The 24,280-nt window shown below is 45.4% G+C and overlaps 1 protein-coding gene across 1 annotated transcript; it reads right to left on the reverse strand.

The window, feature by feature from the left end:
- Positions 1-12,970: 12,970 nt before the first annotated feature.
- SIK1 (salt inducible kinase 1) lies at positions 12,971-24,078 on the reverse strand. The gene is made up of 13 exons (XM_082009012.1): positions 23,231-24,078; positions 22,453-22,569; positions 19,815-19,878; positions 19,446-19,607; positions 19,041-19,165; positions 18,803-18,926; positions 17,577-17,800; positions 17,187-17,336; positions 16,437-16,559; positions 15,960-16,185; positions 14,990-15,265; positions 14,226-14,457; positions 12,971-13,449 (listed from the first exon to the last, which is right to left on the reverse strand). The coding sequence occupies exons 1-13, from the start codon at positions 23,381-23,383 to the stop codon at positions 13,029-13,031; spliced, it is 2,397 nt and encodes a 798-aa protein (XP_081865138.1). The 5' UTR covers positions 23,384-24,078; the 3' UTR covers positions 12,971-13,028.
- Positions 24,079-24,280: the final 202 nt, after the last annotated feature.

The following is a 24,280-nucleotide window of genomic DNA, read 5'->3' on the forward strand; positions in this document are numbered from 1 at the left end:
AAATGACTCATGTTAATATGCCCACATTATAGCAAATACCTACTAGCCACACAAATCCCCAAAGCTAAAACCGACCTGGCAACATTAACTCTGGCTATATTTCTGTATTACAATTCCTTGGGAAGCAAATTTAGCTTAAAAGGTGCCCTCCTGCCCTCCTCTAAACTGCTGTATGTACAGCTCCCTCCATGCAGCTGTGACCATTTCTGTGTCTTGACTAGCTTAGCTAACTTTGCAAAATGACCTGGTTTAAAAATGTTTTTAAAAAAAGATCTGTATTTTGGGGGTTTTTTTGAAGCTAAGACAATTTAGGGCTCTTGTTTCAGGCATGCTCACCAAAAGCGTTGGGCTGGTGCCCCAGAGGGCTGTGGGAGCAGGAGTGGTGGTGAGCTGCTGGGGAAGAGAGGACACAGACCGCATGGGACAGATGTACCAGCAAAAGGATCAGAGTGTAAATTCCTACTGATCTGTCACTTACTAAGTAAAGTTAAACCTCTACACATCAGGGACATGACTGTCCTCTATGTGGAGGCCTTTTCCACCACTCTGACAATGTAAAATGTCCTCAAGGGGGCAAGCAACATTCCTGTTCCCTTTTAATTGAATGCCTTGGTTGCAGAGGGATCTTGTTCGGCACAAACAAGGATCAGAGAGCAGTTCTCATTATAACATGAAGTACTCAGGCTGTGGAATAATGCCAAGTTTATGTTGTTCGGGAAACCCCATTATTATTACACTCTTTTTTAATTTCCTGACTTCCTGGTGGCTCGTCTTCCAACCTGAACTTTACATTCTTTCCTCTCTTTCCCATTACTTAGTTATAACTAATGAAAGAGGGAGGAGGTAAATGTTAAAAAAAATTCCAATAGAGCATCAAAATTCCTTACCAATGATTGTTATTTTTCTGTTTCCACACAAATTTAACAGTCTCACTCTCAAATATCATTGCAGATGGCACCACATTCATGCCAAAGCTTAAGGAATTTTTCAGAATGAAAATAAGGTGGGAAAAAGGTATCTGTGCAGCTAATGCCTCCATTCTGCCCCCTCTAAAGTCCACAGGCACCTACCAGCCCATCCCAGTTGAAGCCGGGCTGTGCTCCCCAGAGAGGAGTGTGAGGTGAAAAACACCAGGGAGAACAGGACTGGGCAGGGCCATCAAAAATGGGATAACAGGAATTAGTTGAATAAGTAAGAAATAAATGTCCTATTTCTACAGTCCTGTTCCTCATCACTGTTCTGCAGAAAGTGTAAGTAACTAAATTAAGCAGAAGAACCTTTAGGAGGAATATGACAGGAAACGAAATCCTGACAGCAAGGTCTGTTAGGCTCCGAAATGGTCTCTCAAGGGAAGCAGCAGACGCTTGAGTCATTCGAACAATAGACTGGACCAAACGCTGGAAAATATACAGGAGGGAATAAATCTGCATTAGCAGAGGGATGTCTCGGATGACCTAATAGGTTGTTTCCATCCATAAATCTGGGATTCTGTGACAAGACTTTAGCCAGAAGAAGGCTGCGGCAACATCACAAATGGATACGCCCATATTATGTACATTGGAGCCTGGAGTGACCACAGTGATCTACGTGTTACGTGAATGACAACTCATATTTTTGGAATATTTTAGTAATTAAACTGCTTTCCATCACCCATAGATTCTGGATCTGACTTGTGTGTGCACCTCACCACCCAGTCCACGTCCTATTTACAGGGTGAGGGAAGAGAGCTGGGACATCTGTGCCTCTTAGTTGTTCTTCATAGTTAAAATACTTGGTCTAGCCCCAGCTCACTGGCTTCTCGTGCCTTCCAGCTTCTCTGTTTTTTTCTTCCATTTGACTTTTGGGGGAGTCCATCTGGGAATTTTTGTGGGAAGAAAGTGCCCACAAGTCTATTGATCTTAGTTCAGGAACCACAAAACATAGGCCTTTCTCCCTGCACCACAAACAAAAAATTCATAGTACAGAAGTAAACAAACAAACAACAAAGATTAAATTATTTAAAGAACAGAGATCATCTTGGTTTATAATAATGCACACAATCCACCTGCCAGATTTTAATACCCTTAGTACCAACGTCATCTCTTCAAGGACTTTAATTCTTGAAGAAACCATCCTCTCCTCCTCACATGAGCACAACATTACCATGAGGAAGCAGGGACCTGTTCCTCAACACATGGGACAGTTAGCATTAGACATTCCCTTCCTTACCTCCTTAAAAATAAAGCTCTCTCTCAGACTCATGCATGTACATGCCTGCACACCACTTCTGATGGCTCAGCCAAAAGTCAATCCTCTAAACAAAAATGAGTGTTCAAACCCACCGATAACCTCTCTGGGTTCCCATCCCAGCTCTTCTTCATATCTCCAAGAGATGGAGTGCCCCACTTCAAGCCTTTCTCTGCTCTATGTCACCAGAACTCAGCACCCCTCCTACCCTCCATCCATCCGAAAGCATCAGGAACCGCTGGGTGCCGACTGCTGCCCATCACGCTCCAGCGGAAGGGCAGCCAGCCTGCCTGTGGTTCCCCTTCCCAACACTCGCCCCTGCAGAGGCGGAAGAGCTCAGCGCTGGAGTCCACCAGGAAAAGTTTCCCTCACTGTTAGCGAGTCCTGAAAAGCCTTTATTAGCCCCTCATTACTGAGCAGGACTGGCAATAGGTAATAATCAACGAGCCATTTAGGCAAAAAAAGACCTCCTGAGAGTGTCATTATTAATTCTGGGAACATGATTTTGTGTGGTACCGAGAAATCGCACTGATTCAGGCTCTGAATGAACAGTTCAAAGCACACCGTGTACGTGTGTACTCACGCATACAGGCGCGGGTGCGCGCGTGCATTCCCTCTCCTGATGCCTATCAGCCAGGGGAAAGGAGGTGAGCTGGTCTGTACTGCTCCAGTTTGACTGGGCATGTCTACAGCCACAATCCCATCTGATCCCTTGTCTCGCCCTACCAGACGCCAGCGCTGATCAGCATACTGCAGTGGCAGCTCTCGTTTCCCCCCTGCCACCAGAACAGAAACATCAGTTTGCCCGGGCATCTCAAAACTCAGCCCTTCCCATCAGGCCTGAGGAAATACCTAAGTTTTCTCCAAGTGTTTAAAAAACAGAGGTGGACATTTAGCAAGGTCTGGAGCCCTTTGGAATTGCACTCCTCGCCTGCCTGGATTAACCCGCTCCAAAAATCCCACCTGTCTGCAATTTGAAGAGTTCCAGTGCTTTCAAAAGCTGGTCCCTTCTAGACCAGCCACCCAGGGGTGAGATGCAGGAACATAAGGATGGGGAGTTCTCTCTGGCTCCTGCTCCAGCACAGCCCCTGGTATTGGCACGTGGGAACGGCAGGAAGAACACAGGTCATCTCTGCAAGAAGAGGGAAGGCTTCTTTTTAACACTACAGCCAAGTCCTGTTTCAATGATGCAACTGGGTTTGAGCAGGCTGGGGAGTGACTAGGATGGTCTCGACACGCAAGGTCTTCTGCAGAGTGCAATTAGGAACTGCTGTGATTTCCTCATCAGCTTTGGTAGTGGCTCGTGTGACAGGAGAAAAGACTGGTAACACTGGAAGCTTTTATTCCTTTAGTGAGATTTTATTCCTCCAACAAAAAATACACACATGAAAGTATGATCTCAGAGATCACGAACCCCAGTGAAAGCCAGCTCAGTTCGCAGGCAAGGCTTGGTGGTGGTGATAGAGGCCATGTGCTGGCACATCAGCCTCTCTGCAGTGAGCTCCAAAGCAGCCCGTGTCCCAGCCGCATGCGCTGGACACCAGGAAAAAGCCGAATACTAACACACAGCAGAGAAAAAAAAAAAAATCGCCAGCCTGCCCATGTGGCTGTGGCACGCAGGGCAGGCATCCATGGCACCCCAAATTCAGCAGCCAGCAAAACCAGTGGGAGAGGTGCTGCTGGGGTGCCTGGCTCTTGCTCGCTCTGCTGCGCAGAGAATCAATGTTTAAGGGCATATCCTGCCCTGAGGAACTGGTTAATCCTGCTCGCTAGAGGGATGAACACAGCCAGTGACTTGATTGCATTTACAGTGTTAAGCCAGCTATTGAATCCAATCAGCAACTGTCGGCTGCTTGTGGGGTCCTGCACGCAGAGAAATGCATCCACCCCGAGACCAGGAGAGTGCTTGTGGGCTTGCAAAACAGAATCTGTGCTGAAGAACAACTGGGCATTGCTGTACTCCACAACCCCTGTGTCTGCTACCTGACAGTGGGCTGGAGCTGGGAGAAAGTGGGTTTCACAGCTTGTGACTAACCCCAAAATGTACCAAGGAGGGCCTCTGTGCAGCAGAACTATTCACTTCCTTTTGAGGACAAACAGTACAGCTATAGCAAATGCTCCGGAGTCCCAGTCAATTTCCCCTCGCTCCCAAAGGTCCAGCAGCATGTACGACCTCGTAGCCCAGTTGCACCAACAGCTCCGTCACAGGACCCACGGTTCTTCCTCCTGCTGCCTGGGACCATCCCAGCGTCGCTCCCACCACTTCTGCCGTTCATGACGGGTAGCTGGCGGTAGAAGAGACACCAGCATTAAATGCACCGAAGCTGTCCAGGGAGCTGCTTCCACCAACAAGGGGCACAAGAGGGAGACCGGGATTCCCGTTTCCCCCTGTAGCTCTGATGTTCATCTTCCCAGGCTGAAATGCAGCTTCTCCTCCCTTCCCGCTGGAGAGCACACCTCCCACCACACGTTGGACTCCTGCTAAAGAGGACCTCCTTCCAAGTAGCAGGCAGTGCGCAAAGTCACCCAGTCCCATCAGATCTCCTGTTCCTCTCCGCTTCTCACTGCTCTCGTGGGAACACTGGGCCACATAGTTTCGATGCCTGTGACTCATCGGGTCTGATGTTTGTTGATTTGCAGTAGAGATCTGAGTAATTAAGAATTAAAACTACATTTCTGTGTCAAAGCCATTACAAAGACATTGCTGTAGCCTTTTAAAACCATCCTACCTCAACTAATCCACAGAGAAACCTTTCTTCCCTCCAGGACAGAGATCCACCCTTTCAATCACATATTTAATTGAATTAAAAGTGCCCAGACCTCCTTCTGCAGAAAGTTATTAACTCCCCCACCCCAAAATTAAGACCAGTACCCCACTTTTTCTCAGACATACCAATAAAAGGAAAGCAGCATGGATCATATAAATAACTGCCTGATCTGTCCAGCTTTGCAGATAATTTGGTGGCTCTGTGTCCTTGTTCCTGTTGTGGTTACTTTCCATGAACAGAAAGCAAAAATGTTCATGGAAAATGGATTTCAAAGGCATGTGCATAAGTGTTCCTGGAAATCTACTTTTATGTTTTCAGTAAAAGCATCTGCTACCATACAAGGGTTGAGCAGGAAAAAACAATAAGACACTTAGCTGGTCACTGCACTACTACCTTCACTCAGTCCAAAGAACAGAAAGTGTGAATATATCCCAGCAAATAGTAATATTGTTAAGTAAGCAGGACAAAGCAGCTAAAATCAAATTATTTGCTACCTTTGTGGTTTTTTTTTTTCCCATGTGGCACAAACAGAGGGTTTTAAAGCTCATTTTTTTCAAGATGTTTCTTGCAGGAAGAGATCTGTTTGGAAATGCAGCAGGTGGCTGGGGATAATGGATGTGAGAAGCCCTAAAGACCCATCTGCCTATTGAGTGTGTAGACGAGCTCACCAAATGATAATGATGTTACCTTACCAGGAAACGAAAGAAATGATCAGCAAGGATAGGCAAAAAAGCACTTAGCTAGAATTTCTGAAATCCTTTCCAGCTCTTGACTAAGATATTTTTGCTGTCACAGAATAAACCAAGGGCTGGTAAAAAAACAGTTGCCCAGGGTAGCGAAAAGGGACGTAAGACACAGGAGAACTAAAAAAGCACGCCAGCACGATACAGGAAAAGCTCCATCAAAAGTAATGAATCTAAATTCACTGCCTCGGTGGCTGAAGAAACAAAGGATGAGATTGTCTGGCTCTGGCAGTCAGAGCCTTAATGTGCTGTTAATAGTGTTGATATCATAAAGCAGCGTCGCTGCATTGGCTTTGATTTAGCAATGCCAGTTTATATCAGCTGGGGAAGCAATCCAGAAGTTCAGCTCTGCATCTCTGTAAATACAGTGAAGGGAGAAAGGCTTGGTCATCTCTGGATGATGTATCAAGGGGCCTGCTGGGCTGGCCTGGGCACTCCCCAGTGCCCACCCTGCTGTCACTGCTCTGTCACCTGCCTTTGAGGTGCAAAAGGGACAGCAATGTGGTCTGCGTGGCTCAGCCACTGGCTACGCAGACCCATCCACCCATCCACTCCTGGTAGTTCTGCTTGATGTCATGCCCCACTCCAGCCCCACTCCAGTGGCTGGCTGCACAGGGAACGAGCCTTGGAAACTCTCCAAAACTCAAGTGTCAGTAGAAGAGATTTTAGGATAAAACAATAAAAGTAATATTAGCAGATTGCTGGGACCAGACGGTTTTGCTCAAGAGCTCTGGGGGAACTCAGACTTGAAACTGCTGACCTATTCAGTACAATACCACAGCAGCTGTTGAAATGGCAAGGCACCACAGGAATGGAAGGTGGCAAATGTTACATTCATTTTTAAAAAGGGCTTTTAGAGGCCATCCAGAGACCCGTGAGCTGGAAAGCTGGGCAAAGTGAATTGACAGAAAGTATAACAAAGAGCAGAGTAGCTAGATATGTGATGGAATGGGAAAGAGTAAAGTTTGTCGAGTGAGAGCTCAGGCATCACAAATTCATTCGTGTCAAGACCTGGGCAACTTGGCATATTTGTAAAAGATCCAACTGCAACCAAGTGGAGAGTAATCTCAGAAAACTGAATGACAGGTTGATGAAATGATGTATGAAACTCGCCAGCAGCAAATACAAAGCAAGGAACATGAGGAACACCAACCTTAGCCATACAAAGACCATCAGGGGCTCTAAATTAACATCAGTCAGGAAGGAAACCTCAGAGTCACCAAACTTGCTGAAAACTCCAGCTCGCTGCTCAACAGTTCTCAACAAGGCAAAAAAGAGCTTTAGGAATGACTACAGAATTAAGAGAGAATGAAAAAGTGACCACTTCTAGGGTACCCCTGCCTCAAACACAGGGTGCAGCTCTGCGTACACCGAGGAGGATGTAGAAAAATCAGCCAAGATAGAGGAGAGGTGGCACGAAAACGTGCAGTGGTTTCCATAGGCGGTCAGGCTAACTACAGTAGCATTCTTCTGCTCGGTCATGAACAGTGTGGAGGTGTGAACAGGAAAGCATTACTCGTCACGTTGTCTATCACAACAGAAAGGCAGCAGAACCCAATCTATTGGGCTGGAGGTCTAATACAAAGAAAAGGAAGTACTTCTTTCGCACGATGCAAATTTGAATTATGGCACTCATTGTCACAGGATGCTGTGAAGGCCAGAATTATAAAAGAATTCCAAAAAGGGTTAGCCAAATTCTTGGAGGCTTGACCCATCTGCAGCTGTTAAATACAATGACCCAGATGCCAGTCAGAAATTCCCTTAACCGCAGTCTGCTCTCTACTGAGCTGGTAATACCACAGAGGGATTGTGCTATGCTTGCCCTGTTCTTACACCCTTTCCCTAAGAGTCTGCTTCTGAAATGAGCTGCCTTATTAGTTGGACCTTTGGTCTGAGCCACTGTCATTGCATGAGACATTACATATGATACAAGATGTATATTAAGAAACTGGAATTTATTGCAGGTGATGATCAGGTTTGTTCACCTCACATGAATGTCTTGCCTTCGGCAGGAGCTATATCTGATGCCTTGGGAGAAAGGCATTTCTGTCCTAAAAATCTATCTACCATGCCCCGGCAATCTGTACCAAAGACCAGCTCTTTCCCGATCTCCCAAAGATGCTCTGCTAAATCCATAACCCATGACAGTGGATTACCTTCATCATTGATTTAACTGTCACCACTAAAAGTAGTTAGCAGTCATGAAATAAGCCAGGAACCATATTTGAAGCAATGCCCTCCTGAGGCACATATTTCCTTTCATTAGTTCTTAAATTAATTCTCCTTCATTGCATGAAGCGTGCCTTATTCTCACTTTGCAAGATGAGTAAAACGGAAGTACTGATCACTTTCTATCTATCTCACGCACCATAATTTTGTATGCTCAACTGCTCTGCCTTCTGCCGCTTCTCCTTCCCAGCTGACACAGGCCAAGGTTACACGATGATGCCTTTCACCACGAGGAAGTCCTTTTCTCACTGAGGTGTGACTGCTGCTCTGGACAGAGTGAAGGAGAAGATTGTGGGTCTGGGGACGAGTTATGCATCATCTGCTGGAGGGCAGGAGGACAGGGACAGGTGAGAATCCCTCGCTACCATGGTTGGACCATGCTGGCACCAGAGTGCTCGGCTTGGTGTCTGCGCTCAGCTTGCTCCGTGCAAAAACAGCCTGTGTTTTTCATTGCTACCAGTCTAGCATCTCCTGCCAGCTCTAAGCATTTCCTTTTTTTTTAAAAAAAAAAAGTAAGGTTTGATCATCCACTTTTGGGGCTATGCTAAACTTGCCAGCATCTGTTCCATCTGAAAGGGGGGAAAAATCACTAATCCTGGACCAGCAAAGAGCAGAAAAGGAACTAGGTACCAAGTTGCAATGTGAGAAACGAAGCCAAGAAAAACAGCATCTTAAGAGATATTAAAGACAAAAACAAACATGGTAAACAGGAGCAGAGACAGATTTCAGAGGAAAGGCAGGAAGACAGTGACTAAAGCACCAGGAGTGAAACAGTGTACACATGGAAACTGAGTCCAGAGTCCCAGGGTTTCTTTGTTGTTGTTTTTCCTACCATTTCACAGAATCGTGATGCCTCCAAGATCCCTCTGTACCCAAGGGTCAGTGATGTCAATGAAAGTTGGTGGAGCTGTACTCACTTATACACATCAAGAAGCAACTTTCTGATCTTTCCCAGAATTACTGGGGTTTAAAATAATGCTCTGAGAACCCAGTTGAAAACAGCAGTTGGGATTGTTCTTAAACCAGGTCATGCTAAAAGCTAGATTACAAATAATTAAGAATACCTTCATTAATTTTTAATAGGTGCATTAATTCCTTGACTTTGGATGGTCACATTGAAAACACAACCCTAGAAAAACATGTGCATGACACTTTTCTACCAGTTTGAGAGTCATGACAAATGCATACTGAGCTCTACAAATTCCAGCTCAGCAAACAACTCCTTTAGAAAACAAAACAAGTAAATATTATCTCTGTTGCCCCCCAAACTTTTGTTTACCTTTTTGGATTTACCTTCCCACTACTCTTCCCTTCCTTCAAAATGTGACAGGTGGATTTGAAAATAAAAACTTCAGAATGAATATCTACATTTTTTGTAAAAAAAACACCACTGTTCATTGGGAAGAAGAAAAAAATAATCCTTTTTTTTTTTTCCTGAGCACTTCCCAGGTTAAACTAGAGGTTGCAACTATTTAGGGGTCCCTTTGCAGGTGGAACCCCTCCTCGCCCTCATTCTAACTGCACGTGCAGAATACAAAGCCTTCTATCGCTCATGTCCTGCCCGCACGCTGTGCAGCCCACAGCCCCAGGGCGATGCACGCCTCTCAAAAGGCGCGAGGGAAACACAGAGTGAGAGAAATAAAACTGGGGAAGAGACCCAGGGTCTGGTTCCACAGTCTAAGCAGCACCGTCAGGCCAGTCTCTCCTTCCCCACTCTCCCCCAGGCCCTTTCCCCTCCTTTTGGCCATTCCCTCCCCAGGCTATGCTCGGTGAAGAACATCTCCCCCAGTTTCATTGCTCCCATCTCCGTTCACAGCCAGCCGCGTTGGGTGCTCTCAGAGCTGCTCTTGCCAGAGCTGAGGTGATCCCCACCAGCACCTCAGGGGGTGGAGGCAGCGGCAGCCTGGATGCAGCAGCAGCAACCTCAGCTCCTTTAAAGCTAGCCAAGGCATCTCCACCGCGCCGGGCAGCCAGCACCGCATACGCGTTTCCCAGCGTAACTAAGCCTGTGCCTCTCCCGTATTTTTTTTAATTCTCAAATTGTATTTGAAAGGAGAAGAGATGTCATCCCGGAATCTCTCCCTCCCTCTTGTTTCCCCTTTGCTCTTTTTTCCGTCGCTGCCTTCATCTGGCTGGGGCCACTCTCAGACTGAGGTGACACGAACGGAACACCCATCTTGCAGCCACCAAACCGCACCTGACCATTTTCACTCCAAAGACCTCTCTTACTGCCAGATTTTATAACCCGATTACTACAGACTTGAGTTAGATTCAGACAGATTGCCTACCTGCAAAAGGCTCAATATCCCATTATCAGATTTGTGAGCCCGCCATTCCTCTTCATTTAGTATGTAATAGAAAGTGCTTGCGATGTCCTATGGACTTAGGCTTTAAAATTGGTCTTAGCTATGCCAGTCATATGTATACATCAGGTGAAATTACTCCACAGGATCATAGGCAGGACAACAGTTTTAAAACATTTTTTATTTAAATATTAAATAAAACACATCGACTAATCATTTTGGTGTACATCTCTCATTTTAACATAAGAAATAAAATGATTGTTCAGTCATGATAAAAAATAAAACTATACATCTCAATTAAACCAATCACATAGTGTCTTTAAATACCCTATTGCATTGCAGTCTGCAGAACAGCACTGTCAGGATATCTACAAAAAACCCCAAACTTTTAAAAGGACCTCTTTCTGCTCCAGCAATAATCCCAAAGAGGTTCTACAGCAATTGGAAAAGAAAAAAAAAAATACTATGAAAGTAAAGTGCTTGTCATTGCTCAGGACAGGAAACAAAAGAATCTGTGGCCTTTTGATCCATGGCGTTAAACAAAACAAATATTGAAGAGGAAATTCTGTATTTTCAGTATGTGTGCTACCCCTTACAAAACTGAAGGCAAAGTTGCTGCTTTGTGATGAGCTGGCTTCTTCTTGCCTTCCTCTCCCGCCATCTTCACACAATCTGTTTTTTTGGGTTGTTTTTGTAGGGTTTTTTTTTGAAACCACTATAAATGAGTGTGAGACTTTGGTGTTTTCTCTGCTGCAAGGCACCACTCAGTAACAGAAATTCAACTCAAGCAATTTTCTCTCATGTTGAAGCTTCCAGACCACGTAGCAGCAGTGGAAAGCTGGAGATGCACCGATACAGACACAAAAGATACAACACACAGATAAAGAGGTCGTTTATGGAGAGCCACAGACAGAGCCAAATGACATCTTCAACCCTTCCTACTCCCACCAATTAACCTGGTCAATCTTTGGCTTTTTTCTTTAACAAAAAAGAAACAAACAAATGAAAAATGGGTATCTGTATTATTTGAAAATGCGTAATACTGCAGGTTGCATGAAGCCAAGGTAACTTGAAGGCACCCTGTGTCGCACCAGGGAGATGGGTCCTTGAAGCGTTTAGACAGAATGCAGCTATTTTCTGACATTCGGATGGCAGCTTCCAGCCAAGCCGACTCACCGTTTGCTCACCTGCTTCCCACGTTTGCACGCCCTCCCCTACTCATTTCTGAAGGAGCACAGCCTGTTCTCCCCTTCATACCTAAACATAGCTTCTGCTGATACCCACAGAAGTCATGCTCTGCCTTGGGAGGGGAGTGGGGTTTATACCAGAAACACAATATAAGCATATTACAAAATATAAAAAATAACTAGTGTTACATAGTTTTCTGCTTCCTATTTATATACATATACAGCATTAAAAACCATACGAAAAAACACCTACCTAATCCAAAACCTCATTTTGCTAATATGCCAAAAACAAACCAACCAAAAACAAACACCCAAAGATTGTGCTGTTTTACTCACTTTTAATACAGTTTTGTTCAGAAATAGCTGTACTCCGTTAGAGTAGAATTCTGTTCTAGCCTATTCCTTTTGTGTTTGTCAGTATATAATTATAACCTCGATATTGCACATTTCCCCAAGAGTCAGTTCTGTTTGGACCCTGATAATGAAATGCATAAAAACGTAATTAGCAGCGGAAATAACAATGTGCAGCACTAAGAAATACCCCTCAGGCAACTCTACAGGCAACCTCCAGGAGGGCTTTTAAAAAAGAAAACCCTTCCCATCACCCCACCAGTACTAATGCTTCCCCCCTCAGTGCCTCTGCAAGAATATGAAAAAATTTAGCATTTATAAAAAAGATTTCTAAAGATTATTCAAACCGACAAAATATATGCATGTGTGCGTGCGTGTATATGTATATACACACACACCACCCCCAAACAAACATCCCTGTAAAAGACCAGCCATTATGCAATTTGGATCCTGATATCAAGGTATACATTTTCAGTAGATTATTTGCTTCTGTACTAATTAGAAGGGGTTTTTTAAGCTTTTCCAGCTGATGTATCAAGCAAAAAGTTCACAGTTTTCATTTAAAGTATACTTATCTGGAAGGTGTGGAATGGGGATGTTGGTTCCTTTAAATAAAATGAGTGTTAACAGGAGAAAAAAAAAAAAACAACAAATGGCAATGCTTCCATTTTTGTCTTCTATGAATGCATAATGCTGCATGCCACTGGTTTTCTGTTTATTTTCTTTAAAAGAGGTAATCATCTTCACAAACCCATAAATGAATATTGTGAAAAAGGGAGGCTCTGGTCCCTTCTTTTGAAAAGTCTGTCCCTGCTGTGTCGCCACTATTGACAGCTGCTAAACTTGCATAACAGCAGAGCTGTATTGGTCTGACTTGAGTACAGTACCAAAGAGTTCTTCCCCAACCACATCCCTCCCTGTCCCCACAAATGCCCCACCCATCTTCCCCATCATTATTTTTCCTTTAAAAAAAAATTCAGTTTCTATTCGTATTTGTTCAGTGCAAGAATAGTAGAAGCAAAAAGACATACATATTGCTTGTTTCAGTTCTAGAAAGTTGCTAGCTTTCCAAGCCAGACAGCCTCTTCACATACTTCAAAATTTATTGCTTCTGAGAGTCACTCGTCCACACGACACCAGCCAGCCATGGACCCACACATGCCATGGAACAATGGTGAAAGTTCTTCACAACAAGAGCAGCGTGAGCTACAGTCAGGGCTCTCATTTGACTAGGACAAACTTCCCTAGCTGGTTGGAAGTCAGGTCCTCCATCTCACAGTCCCCGTGCTGCAGAGTGACAGCGTCATAACTTGGAGACTGTGCAGAGAAACTCTGTTGCTGAGAGAAGGTGGTGCCAAGTGGAGAGACGTTGCTGCTGATGTACAGGTGCTTGTCTAGAAGGTGAGCTGCTGAGGACACCGGTGACACGCTGACACCAAAGAAATGAGGTTGGAGCAGTTGGCTGTTGCCAGCAAAGGCCAGCTCAAATGAGGTCTCTCTTTGTAGCTCTGACAACAGAAGAGAATTGGATGCTTTGCAGGTACCTACGCTATCAGAGGAGGGGACGCCATTTTTTGCAGCTGTCTGAGAAGTCTGGGGACAAGCTGTCTGGAGTAGCTGGTGATGCTGGAGCTGGAGCATTCTGAACAAAACCCAAGGATGGAAGAGGTTAACTTGCATTCCTCCTTTCTCACCCCCACCCCTGACCATAATTTCCCCTTTGTTTCCTTGTCTCTATCAAATCTCTCCTTACCCCGCCAATACAATTAAAGCAAGTTGATCATGCCAGGTCAACGTGTTTTCACTTGGCTTTCCCTCATGGTGGAGAGGGCAACTATCACCAGAAAGTTATCTAGTCACCATTTGGCCTGCTAATAATAGATGTTCTAGAGGCAACGTGTGCAAATAAACCGGAAACTCAATTTTCCATCTTGCTTCTATGGGAATGAAGAGGTGCTACCACACATGACATTTGAGGCCACTGGAACTGTGCCTCCTTTGTGGGCTGTAACTTTTCCAAATTACAAGGTCTCACTTCCTTGCCATGGGAAAATTACAGGGGGAGGCAGAGGAGGAAAGAAATCATTCCCAAAGCTAACAAAGAAAAACACAGCTTGCAATGGGGAGAAGTAATGTTTTCCCCCACAGTACCAAAGTGCTTCTCCATTCAGCAACCTCCAAATATTTGGACATTGAGATTTTTAAGTGGAACTGTACATCCTGTGTTACGTATGCCAGTGCAGGAAGCCACAAAGGAAGCCAAGCAGTTTATCTGCTGCCACACAGCAAAGATGGAGGATAGGAATCCCCAGTGACTAAACTCCCCAACCTCTTTTGCTGTGTTTACTCCTCCTCGCCTGCCCCTAACCAAAGTAACCCCAATGAAAACAGTAAAACTCCTGCCAGACAGCTTCTCACCTCTGCTGCTGTAGCACCTCCTCCAGGAGGCTTCTTCCCTCTCTGCTGCTCCCACTGCTGCTGTACATGCAGGTGTTCGGCTGTGTGTGTTGGAAAGGGCTCATGGCACTCCTTGCTGCCCGAGATGAGGAGGACTGACACACCTGCCGAGCAAAGCCTTTGATTTTATTCAAGCCGAGAAAGCCCTTGGCTCGAGCGTTCTTCCGCAGCTGCTGCCTAAAAGCCTTCAAGCCTGTGGGACACGAGGAAAAGAAATGCACTTTAATCCTCCTTAGCATTTCCCTAGGAGCCTACTTTACAGATCAGCCTTTCTGGGCAGCTGCCTTCATTTGCCTGAGAATGGTGCTAGAAGAGACCGTGACTCTTCAGTGCACGTTCACCCCTCTGCCTGATGGCCAGAGCAAAATTCATGTAATAGAACAGAGTTTGGGACAGCTGCACCCTTGTGTAGATGGACACATGCAGAAATCCTGACGTTGTGCACTCCGTATTTTAGGAGGCAGGTGGAGCCTGCCATCCCACTCATGGCAGCAGAAATATCTTCATGGGCAGGCTGAATCAGTATCCAAGAACCTCTCATCTAGGCACCTTCCTCAGGGCATCCGACCCTCCCCCAGGGACCATGAATACAAGAGGCAGAATATCCAGGTGGCTGGCCTCAGTGTAGCACCAACATGGGCAAGCAAGGATCTCTGCGTGCTACCCTTTTCTAGTGGCAGTTGGAAGGGTGCAATCCCCCAGCAATAAAGCAAGGAAGATGTTACCTTGAGTTAATGAGGTATCAGAAGCTCGCCTTCCTTCTTGGAAGCTGACAGGCAGGAGAGAAGCACCTCCCATGCAGCCCTGGGCTTGTAACACCGGAGCGTCAGACTGGGAAGCTAGGAAGGGTGACGTCATCCTAGCTGTGGCTGGGCTCCCCGTCATTACTTGACCTGCCAAACAACTGCTCAGGGCCACTGAGCTGTCATTTGAAGATGAAGTAAGGCAGCTGTCTGAACTAGTTCCCTCTGTGGGGCTTGCAGAAGAGGAAATGACTATACCTATGGAGGGTAAAGAAGGAGAGAAAGAGCATTCCCAAGATGAGTACAGGAAGGAACAAACATGACATCAGAGCCTTCTGCCCACCTACACTGGCACTAATAAGCACCTGTGAGCTGGAGAGGTGTCCAGCAACTCATGTTGTCGCAGGGGTTGACTCCAGCAAGGCGTCATCTACGAATAACCTCAGTTTGGGCTCCCCTCCAGCCAGCAGGGCTCTGCCAGCAACTCCAGCACCACTAGGCTATGCTGGATCAGGCCTACATTTCCTTAGCACAACAGCTCTGACACGGGATTATTGTTTTGTGAGCAGTTTTCCTTGTTTGTTTAGTTCATGGGGTCTGGATGTGTACTAAATACAGTTAGTGATGACCTGTTTTTCTAAGTTCAGACACCCCCACCTCCCCCAGTACAACAGCCGAAGCGAGAAGGGTTATGTCCTGCTTGTGAGAATGGTCTCCTCTAAAGTGGATCTTGATAAAATACAACGGTGCAACATCTCTTCCTTAAGGCCCATAAATAATTATGGGAAGACAGAACTGTGGAGGGCAGAGTACAGACCTCTTCTCTGGGCCCTCCTATCCCAGTCAAAGTAAAATCAGCACATACTCTCCAGGCATTTGTCTGCTATGGCACTCCTTCTCTGTCCCTTTCCTCTAACTATGGACATCCTTCGTCTCTCCCAGACTTACTTACATGGAGGTGCATGCTGATAGAAATGAGTGGTCACTTCGGCCAGTGTGTGTCTCCTGCTGGTGTTGCTAGGGATGCGGATGGGGTGGTCATATGCCTTAATTTCGTCTTCCAGCTCCTTCTCTTGCCTTACTTCTTCACTAATGGTGGTCTCCAGCAGGCTGTTGGGGGAGATGGAGCGGTTCCGGAAGAGCCCATTGAAGTTGGGATCCACAGGAAAGAACACAGGCTGCAAAACAAGCCAGACCACAGACTTGAAGGGCGTTTTGCTTATTTCTGCACTACCTTTTAATACTCTTCACAGCTCTGCAGCATTTCTTCAGTAGGAGTACAGTTTGAGAGGCTACTATGACACCATGCCCAAAAGCCAGACAAAAGATTGGAGGGAGAGAACAACAGAGTGACAACCCTTGTTGTTTTGGATTGGCAGAACAAGGGAAAAAAAGAAAAGTAACACACAGTTTAGCTGAGAAAACCAACCTGTAATGGATTGCTCATGTCGCAGTCCATTTCTGCCTGCAAGGATGGCTGAATCAGGCTCTGAGGTTGCTGGTACAGCAGAGATGATCGCAGGGTTTCACTAGTGAGACTGTCCTGAGGCATCTGGAGAGAGAGTGTGATGCACAGAAGCCATCACATACACCGCAGTTCCACAAAACTTTTCAGATATTGGAGGCTCAAAGAATTTCAGAGTCACCTTCCAAGCAAGCCTTCTCCACGTGCTTTCTATCAAAATTAATAAAGCTAGACTTTCAATGCCAACACAAACACAAAACTCCTTCTCCTAAGCTAGGCAATTTAACTGGAAGTACAAGTTGAAAAGGCACCCAGAGCACACTTTAAAGGGGATGAGGAAAAGAAAAAGTATGGCAGAAAAACACACAGACTGACTCATGGAGTACTTCTGAGGATCCTACAGGGTATGTAACTGATCAATGCCTAAGAGCGCAAATTTTCCATGAGAAGCCTAATCTGGCTCATTATTGACCCGCACCAGAGGCAGCCTATTCTTTGGACCATGACCCACAGCCTCTCCTTAGGAAACAGGCCATTAGTATTCAATCAGCATCCTGCTGAAGAACAGCAGGCTGTGTCCTATCAGAGGGCACCAGTATCAGAATAGGTTTTCAAAAGCCTGAGAGTTACCATCTTGTACTTTCCCATAGCAAGGGGCAGAAAAAAAGAGAGCCAACAGACATAGCTTCCCAGGTAAGTAATGCCCTTCCTTACCTCAACACTGCTGATCTCGGAGCTCCTCGGCCTTTGCTGACGGCCAGTTGCTGGACGACTCGATAGCTGGCTGCTTCGATACTCCTTAAGGCGCTCCAAGAGCAGGTAATAAATTGCAGCAAAATGGTTGTAGCTGCTGTTTTGCAGAGACTAGAAGACATTGAAAGGACCCTTGAGTTACAAGTAACTCAGGATATAAGCAGCCAAAACTCATCATTAAGGCCTCACAATAGTGTACTCAAAAAATAAGTAAAAATCCAGAAGGGCAGTGAAGATTCTACTACATTGTAACACTGGATCAAAGCTAGTCACTGAATGACGTATGTATGACAACACCACTGGCATTCTGGTAGTCACTGAAGATGTATCTAAGGGGCAAGCACTTCTCACCTCAACAGTTCTCTGCCTGTCGATGCCAAGCGTTTGCATGATCCCAAGGACTTGTTCATTGTAGTCACCCAGGTTGGAGTTGTAGTTTTGCATGGAGAAGGACAAAGACTGCTGCTGTTGAAGGGATGGGTCAGCTTGCATCCACTTGTGCTGCTTTATTTGGGAAATGGTTATTCGCTTGGTTGGGTCCACAACCAACATCCGTCGGATTAGTGTTTCACAGTCTGGATGGCAAAGATAAACTCATGAGCAAGGGGTAAAAATAACAGCCCAGCCCCAGGTCACTGCTAAGAAACCTTCCCGGCAACAGTGTATGGTGTCTGTGAGAATGGGAATTGAAGGTTTCTGAGCAGCTGATGCCTGGTCTCACTACCAGATATTCAAACCAGCACAAGAGAGGTCCAAATACATTTCAGAAAAGCAACACGTCACTACAGGAAATGAACCTGTGTGGCATACTGGCAGTTTTCATGTGGTCTTGCACCTTGTAGGAGAGCTAGTTTTGAGTGGAGGCAGGTTTAATGATGTTACATCCACTTAAAACAGGTCAGAATTTAGTACAAAACCCCATCACATACAGCTTCCTGGTCCACATATACTGCTTACTTGTTTATAACCAGGGAATCAAAGCCGTTTGCGGCTATAATTGATACAGGTCAGACTTCAAAAGATACTCTTCACTTGGAGAGAGGCACATTCACTTGTTTTCGAATTCGAACCAGAGAGAGGTGATAATACTCTTCAGTTCCTTTTTCTCACCAGACTGTTCAAGTGTTCAAGAAACAGTGCTAAGCCGCACTATTTCTGCTTTCCCTTGACAGCATAGCCACACTGAAATATACTCCTTCTGCATAGTTAAAATATCTTAGGAGAACTACACCCATCCCAGCATTGCAGGCTCGTCTTATTAAAATCCTATTTTCTCTCTTTTGTGACTGATTATTTCTCCAGCTAGGGTGTAAAATATTTTTGCAAGCCATAGAGATACTCCAAGAAAGGAAATGACAGCCTTTTAGATGCACCATAAAGCAGACCGCAGAAAAGAAAACGTGTGCAACCAGCCCCTGAACTTATTATAAGTGCTGCCCTACAGAAATCACTGGATGTGTAAAGACCAAGTGATTGCCAGCTGCAAAACAAGTCCCATCTATCATTGCCCCAAAAAGGAACAGGACAGCTATTCCTTTATCTGTAGCCCCTAACATTAAGGATCTGAAAAAAATCACCTTCGGACATGAAGTAAGGGATGCGGAACCGCCCCTCCAGCACTCTCTGCCTCAGAGTTGGTAAATTGGGTCCATCAAAAGGCAGAGAACCACAGACAAGGACATACAGCACCACCCCAAGGCTCTGTCAATAGAAAACAGCACAGCATGTGAGTAACTCCAGTAGAAGCAATGACTTTGAAAGCCCACAGACCCTCATGAAGTGTGAAATGAAATTTCTAAGGAACACCAAGCTCACCCATATATCAAGGTGAGGCCCTTCATATTCTTTGCCTTCAAAAACTTCTGGAGCTGCATAGGGTGGGCTTCCACACCAAGTGGAGAGGGGCTCTCCTGACTTGTAGAAGTTTCCAAAGCCAAAGTCTGGAATAAAGGTAAAAGTCTGGGGTAAGACATCACTCAACCACATACTAATATTTCAGAAGTAGCGGAAAATGGGGAGAAGGGAGCAGATGTATTGCTTTGTTCTCTGTCTATTCATCTAAGCTATTCTCTTTTGTCCAGGGGATATGTTCAGAGAAATATCAGTAACTTTTGTTTTGTTTTCAGTTGCCATAAATGCATTTATAGGATCATCCTAGGGAGCCTGAATTTGACTACATGCCTAACATTGTTTATAGAGTAACCACGTGTTTCTTATTACCTGCTAACTTGATATTCATGTTAGCATCTAGCAGAAGGTTCTCTGTTTTGAGATCCCTGTGCACTATGTGGTGGCTGTGACAATATTCCACCGCTGAAAGAATCTGCCAGAACTTCTTCCGTGCTTCACTTTCACTTAAGTGCCCGTTGGAGGTCAGATGATCTGCAAGACATAAGAAAAGACCCATGGGATTTAGAAACACCCAGAGGAAATTCGTCATAATCCTGCAGGTGCTGCACTTGCCGTTTGACAGCTGACAATGCCATCCCTGTTTTTTTAACCAGAATATATATACTGCTCAGAATTGACAACAATAAAGCCACGGTTTCTAATTCTAAAGAATTGTTAGCTCTAGCAGTGAGGACTTACCAAACATTTCTCCATTCTTTGCAAACTCAGTAACAATGTAAAGCATATCCTTTGTCTCCATAACCTGTAAAGACACGAGAGAACATGCTTAAAAAAAATGCAGACCTCTCTAGTTTCATTCATTTTTCTCAGTGTATTCTCAAACATATCAGTTCAATTATTTATTTGCCGCAGCAACTGGCAGTAAAGGCATCTAATTTTGCACCACAATGCTCCTTCCAAGCAAACTGGTAATGAAAAACATAACAAATCAATGCTTATGTGCCTACAATGTACAATGGCTTCCCATGCCATTGTTCTCACCATTACCATGCCACCTAATCTCCTTAAGATAACTGATGAGCATTTCAAGTATTTCATACACTTCCCTGAATTCCTTTTTTTTGTTAAAATATGTATACATAGTCTTACAACTAATTTGATATATTTTGAACACACAAAGACACTTGAAGTTTACATAAAGTCACCTTTGTTTCAAGGCTAGCAGGTACTCGGATGAGGAGAGATATTTGCAACTTTGACAAATCAAGAAGTAGTATCAAATACCCCGCTCCTCTTTGGTGTTGGCTGGGGACATGGCAAGCCTCCCATGCAAGTGACAATAGGTTGCTGTTTGTGTAACGGCAGTGCTTGATGCACATCAACAACTCTCAGTACATCACCCAGCATTCACCTATCTAGTGTCAATTTCCTTTGATACTTGTTCATTTTTTCCTTTGGAGGGAAAAAAAAAAGAACTAAAACCCAAATAATGAATGAAAAATGCAAGGCATGTCCAAATTCTTCTTCAGTTACTATGGCACTCTTTCAAATGTTGCATTTCAGATTTTAAAAAACATTTCCCTGGAACTGAACTCTGAAGGAGCAGTTATTTTGTTTTGGAAGCAGAAAGCTCACAACAGGTTAACAACCAAAAAAGCGTCAACGCTACTTCAAAGGCTGTAATTTCCAGGCTCCTAACATGTAACCTTTTTCTGAGACTCTTGTCCTCCCCTCACTACAAGTACATACAGACACAAAATGAAAATAAACAAAACTGGGAGCAAAGGAAGAGAGGTTCCCAGTTTAAAAAACTGAAGGAAAGTGTTCTGGGAAAGTTGCCAGCTGGATGAAATTAAGACGCGCTGCTGAAACTAAAACAATGATGAAATAATACAAGAACACACACCCAACATTGGTATGTCATCTAATTCCACCCCTGCCTCTCAGTCTCCACCAAACAGGTAAAGCATCAGTTACAACAACAAAGAAAAGAAAACTTCACTGAAAAGAAATTATGGTCCACTACCAACGTCATTTGCTCCATCAAGTAAAGTGGCTCAACTAGATGGAATTTAACCTGCTTTTCTAAAAGCTTCGAAATAGTATTTTCACCCACATCATTCCACTGAAATGAAATCAACCGAACTGTTAGAATGTTTCTACATATCCTATACTGCCCTATGGGCAACAATGACGTCAGATGTTAACACAGAATAATTTTTGTTATGATGGTTAATACTATAAATATCAAGCACTTCATGTGTGTCAAGCTCTTTAAAAATAATGCCTTGCCTAAGCACCTACCTTACTGGCTCTTCAGCCTTACACGTTAATTAAACATTTTTTTTCCCTTTTTTTTTTTTTTTTTTAAGCTAACAAACCCAACGGTAAGATTGCAGCTGATAATAGTGTTCGCTACTGCACACAGACTTTCAGACCTGCTGCTTCATCCATCTATTCCTCTCTCCCCCCCTGCCCTTCTAGATAGGTCCAGACAGACTGTGATACCTCATCTTCTTCTTAAATCCACATGGCACTATTTAAGATGATTAAGAGGAACTTACACCAAATGCTAATTAGATTGAATATTTAGAATTTGCAAAGCAGTCGTTGCTCACTAGACAGCTGTGATCCTGTTTTCTGCACAACACATTAGTTTGTTCTTACTGTTAAAAATACCCATCAGTGCAGAAACTGAACAAATCTAAACCAAAATTCATGTTGTGAAACTCTACAAGGGGAAAGATATTTAAAATTCACTTTCAAAACTACACAAACAGAATAACCAAACAGGTCATTTTTTGACATAGTCTGTTACCAACATTTACTGGCTTTTGCTTTTCTACTTAGATTAGAATTCTAATTCTTAGATTAGATTTCTACTTAGATTTTTAAGAATTTTTTCTTAGAATCTACTTAGATTGATTTGGTTCAATTGTTGTTGATTTGAAATCCCTTCCATTTATGGCAAACTCAACTTTTGTGCTTTCTTCTCTGCTATCCTACATGCATTTAAGTCTTCCTCTTATCAAAAGCATGCAAGAAGTTCCAGTCCTTTAAACTGGAAAAGCAGGGGAGTTAGGAAAGGCAAGTCAATCATAGAAGTTCAGATAATCAGTTACTCAGTCTGAAACAAAATTCAGCCTGGTTTTAATTGCAAATTTTACAGTGCATTTTGTCAAAAAGCTGTTTAACATGGCAGAGTCTTATTCAAAGAATGATGAATGACTTTTAAAAAAAGCAGTTTATTTTAAGTGTTTTTCAAAAAGTACTTCAATATGCATTCTCTCTGCAAATATTTGATGTAAAATCATGTGCAGGAGAAGAACACAAGCATATCTCATCCGCGTGCTGCACTTCAAAGCTGACCTCTTACCTGATATAGCTTGATAATGTGGGGATGATTCAAAAGCTTCATAATCTGAACTTCTCTATAAATCTTCTCCAGATTGCTTGGGTCTAACCTTGTTTTATCTATTATTTTTATTGCAACCTGCAGATTTAAAAAATAATAAAATAAAACAACCCTAGGCTTTACAAAATACTAAGAGCTCTTAAAAAAAAAAAAAAAAAGACACATACCCCCCCACCAAACTTACAAAATCCAAGTAAAGTAGCTTTTAAAGTATAGACTTGACAAAGCTGATTCTGTTTTTCTGAACTGCACAGAATTCATTAAACAGAACGTTTTCATTTTTCTTTTCTATGTCAAAGGATTACACATAAGGTAGTGAACAGAACTGCAGAAATTAGCACTGGACAGGATTCGGCAAATCTTTTAATCCGTCCCATGCCAGTGAAAAACAGATTTCTGTAATGGACTGTTTTCTACCGTAGTGACTGATGTGATTTTGACGTCCACTACAAATGGCAATACGGCTGCATGCCCATTAATACATAATTTCTGCAAGTAACACCGCAAGTTCTTTGTTCCTGAAGCACACACATTGAATGAAAACGATCAAACCCGTCTGAAGTCTTCAAAAGAGCCTTAATTTGTTGGACTCACTAGCAAACTAGGACGGGGTAATTCAACGAAGCTACCGCAAAACTCTGAAATGTTGTTTTTAAAAAAAAAAAAATATATTCTTCCTCGGTTTTAATGCCACACGAACCTCTCCCGTCCTCCCGCCACCCCCGGCGTCCGCACCCACCTGCGTTTTGGTCACCCGGTGCCTGGCCAGCTTGACCACCGCGAAGTTGCCTTTTCCCAAGGTCCTCTCGATATCATAGAAGCCGACTCGCAGCGGCCGCTGCTGAGCTTGTCCGGCCGCGGGCACGGAGGTATACTCTGACATGATCACCATGGTTTAGGCGGGTGCCGGGGCAGCGCACGCCGCGCCTAGGAGGGGAGCATCCGCGCTACCCCGGGGACGCGGGCGCTCGCACCTGCACGGAGACGGCACGGCACAGCCCGTCAGACCCGCCCGCCGCCGGGCCCCGCTCGCAGCTCGGCGGGCTCTTCCCCGGACCCAGCGCCCGGCTGCGGCCGCCTCGTCCGAGTCCGCGGCAGCGCCGGCCCCATTCACCGCCGGCCGCTCGGCGCCCGCTGCATGCTCGCCGGCACCCCCGCGCGCGCGCTGCTGCCGCCGCCCCGCGCGCCCCCCTCAAACCGCCGGCCGCGCGGCCGTTGCCTGACCGTTGAGCCGTCGTACCTGGCGGGCGGCGGGCGCTCTCCGCGGCTGCTGGCGCCGGGCTGTGCCGCCGCTGTGGGGTGTGTGCGCGCGAGGGTGTGCGTGAGTGTGTGTGTGTGTGTGCGCGCGCGCGCGCGTGTGTATGTGTGTGCGTGCGCCGGGGGGCAGGCGGGAGCACGCGGGATGTCCCGGCCCCCCTCCCCCCCGCCCTCCCGCCCCGCTCCGCCGGCCCCCCCTCCACGCATACCCCGCCCTCCCTCCCGCCTCTTCCCCCCGCCCACCGCCGAAAGCCGAGACGGGTCCATTGACGTCACTTTGACGCCAGAGAGACGCGCGCCCAGGCGCGAGGCTGAAGGAGAGCGAGACACCGGGCCGTTGCCAAGGAACGGGCGGCGCTGACGCGCGCGCTGATGGAGCCGTCGCCCGGGAGACGGAGGGGCGGTGACGTCAGGGCAGAGGGAGGGAGGGGGCAGGAGACCCAGCGGCCCCCTCCCACCCCGGGGTGGGGGGGGGGTGTTAGCACTCGCTAATGTCACGTGACGCGTCCCTTCTCCCGGCGGTGTCGCCCTC

The sequence above is a fragment of the Phaethon aethereus genome (assembly GCF_964289735.1).
Source record: "Phaethon aethereus genome assembly, chromosome: 1".
Taxonomy (NCBI): Eukaryota; Metazoa; Chordata; class Aves; order Phaethontiformes; family Phaethontidae; genus Phaethon; species Phaethon aethereus.